The 2,522-nt window shown below is 35.2% G+C and overlaps 1 protein-coding gene across 1 annotated transcript in view; it reads left to right on the top strand.

Moving 5' to 3' along the window:
• Nucleotides 1-177: 177 nt before the first annotated feature.
• Nucleotides 178-2,522, top strand: part of ITSN2 (intersectin 2) — a gene marked incomplete at its 5' end in the record, with an annotated part of 39,576 nt that continues 37,231 nt past the window's right edge. The window contains 3 exon segments of the mRNA XM_010019079.1: nucleotides 178-265; nucleotides 856-995; nucleotides 1,874-1,954. Coding sequence (XP_010017381.1) covers nucleotides 178-265; nucleotides 856-995; nucleotides 1,874-1,954 — 309 coding nt within the window.

The following is a 2,522-nucleotide window of genomic DNA, read 5'->3' as shown; positions in this document are numbered from 1 at the left end:
ATAATTTATTTATAATATAAATACTATTAGAGTATGGAAGTAATTTTTTGCTCTACCCCATAATGATAACTTGCATCCATGTCATTAACGTGAATTAAAGTTATGTTTGAAAATCTACCTATTTGTTCTTACTGATTTATAAACAAAAATTTGTTATGTTCTCTTCAATATCTACAGGAGTATCAGAATAAACTAATCTATTTAGTTCCTGAAAAGCAGTTGTTAAGTGAAAGAATTAAAAATGCTCAACTTGAAAACACTCAAAGTAAGTACCTGCAAATGAATTCTCTTCTGATTGCTGGCTTTTCATCACTTGTAAAAAATGCTGAATGATGCAGAGGTGTTAATCACACCTTGACTCTTGAGTTAGTGCCACTTTAGTATTGTTTCATCTGCATTCCCTTGTTTCCTTCATGTTCTAAGTAAGGGGCAAACAGACACAAGCACAGTTTTTGCTTGAAACTATATACAGACTATACAGCCCACAGATATTATTACACCTTGTCTTTTTTTAATAGTGTAAACTCAAGGGAGTTTTATGTAAAATTTCCACTGTCCCTAATGTCAAACCCCACTAGAAGCCCCTATCTAGAGAAGCTTCCTATGGATTGGTGTGATATATAGAAAAAAATCAAAGACAATTTGCAAATTATTCTGTATTTATTACATGTAATACCTGTCTGTCCCAGTTAGATGTTGGGGCCATTTCTTTTTTGTGCTGTATACAAATAGAAAGGTAAATCAAGGGATTTTTGGAAGAAAAGAGGTTAAGAAGGTGTGTGTATATTAGGAAAATAATAAAACAATTAGTGAAAACAGAAATCCTTGTAAAACTGCTTGTCTTTCCTTATGCAGGTACAGGAATCAGTTCAGTGCACGAAAAGTCCCTAGAAAAGAAAGAATTATGCCAAAGACTTAAGGAACAACTAGATGCCCTTGAGAAAGAAACTGCTTCTAAACTGGCTGAAATGGATGCCTTTAACAGTCAGCTTAAGGTACATGCATTATCTAAATACTTAGTCTTAAGTTTCTTTTATTTCTCCATCCAGTCACACAGATTGGTGGCAATCCTACCAGGCTTCCAAAAAGCTTTCCCCAACTTCCAGTGTGAAATAAGAATTACCAAAAGGCTTGGAGTAAAGAATGCAATAAAAATGTACTTAAAACTATTGCTAACGTACTAAAATATGAATCTCTTGGTAATCATCGCTTTGCATGAATCAACTTCTCACTCTCAACTTTTGCCTTCTAGAATACCTTTTGATTTAAAAGTTATGTTTTCCAGGCCTTTGCAAATTCTGTTCTTACTGTACTGTGGTTATATTGGCTACTGGTTTTGAATTGTGGACTGAACATTTAACCTTTATTGAAAGCAGTACATGGTTTCATAGTGCATTGTACAAGATATGATAGCAGACTAAGGTTGTCCTAAAAGTAAGCATAGGCCTCTTATTTGTGTAGAAGTTAAGAAATACAGACCACTAGCCCTGAAGATGTTTTTGTTCCAGAGGCAACTCTTGACTTGTCTAAAACTTGGTGCAACTCTTGGACAGGGCAGCATGCATGCATCCACTTAACTTTGTGTGCCAGCTTACTCCTAGAGGCACTGATTGGAACTTTGTTCTTAAGTTACGGATTTATGCTGGGCGAATGTGAGGGCTCTGCACTTTCCAAGAAAAAGAACACAAAGAAAATTTTGTAAACATTTAAGGAGGTTTTCAAAAAATGGCTACATGTAACATGCATTTTAGTTACTTGTTTATCGCATGGCTTGCTGTGTTCAGTGGCTGCTTCCACAATTCAGTCATCCTAAAATATGTTTTCAAAATACAGTGCAAAGATTAATTGGCTTTTTATCTGCCTTATCTTACAGTGTGAGAATATGGATGATTCTGTTCTTCAGTGCCTTTTGTCTCTGCTAAGCTGTCTCAACAACCTCTTCCTCTTACTTAAGGTTATTTTCTAATCTTTGGCTTTTTTGGTTTTTAATTATTTCGCAATTTTGCTCTGCTTACCCTTTCTGTTTGGATGTGTAACTTCTATTAAATATATTTTACTAAAAGGTAACTAATAGGCTCTTTTTGTTTCTGCTAGCTTTTACATCCTTTTAGAAACTTTTCTTACCTGCTTAGAAATCCGAATTACAAAATACCAATAGCCATTTTATTTCTCAATAGACTATGTTCACTAGGTTGCTTTACCCAGGTATTTTTCTTTTTAGTTAAGGTAACCTTAACAAAAAAATTACTGTCTTAGATGGTAGCAGTGTCTCTCCCGCTTTTCCATCTGTTGCTCTCTACCTATATCCATGCATCTTAAACTGTGAGTTAGGGATATGAATTCTAGTCCAAGTTTAAAAGTCTAGAAATAGCATCAATATCCAGAATATGATATGGCAAGCGCAGTGCTATTAAACCTCCAGATTAACCCAGTACTAAACCCTGCTTGCTCTTTTTCCTCCACACTGCTTTTGTCTTCCCGGGTCAGAAATCTGACTTCGAGAATGATTTATTGGCGGGGGG

This window comes from Nestor notabilis, unplaced genomic scaffold (assembly GCF_000696875.1).
Source record: "Nestor notabilis isolate BGI_N333 unplaced genomic scaffold, ASM69687v1 scaffold16017, whole genome shotgun sequence".
Taxonomy (NCBI): domain Eukaryota; kingdom Metazoa; phylum Chordata; class Aves; order Psittaciformes; family Psittacidae; genus Nestor; species Nestor notabilis.
The sequence above is the reverse complement of the archived record's forward strand: the minus strand, read 5'-3'. Positions and strand labels throughout refer to the sequence as shown.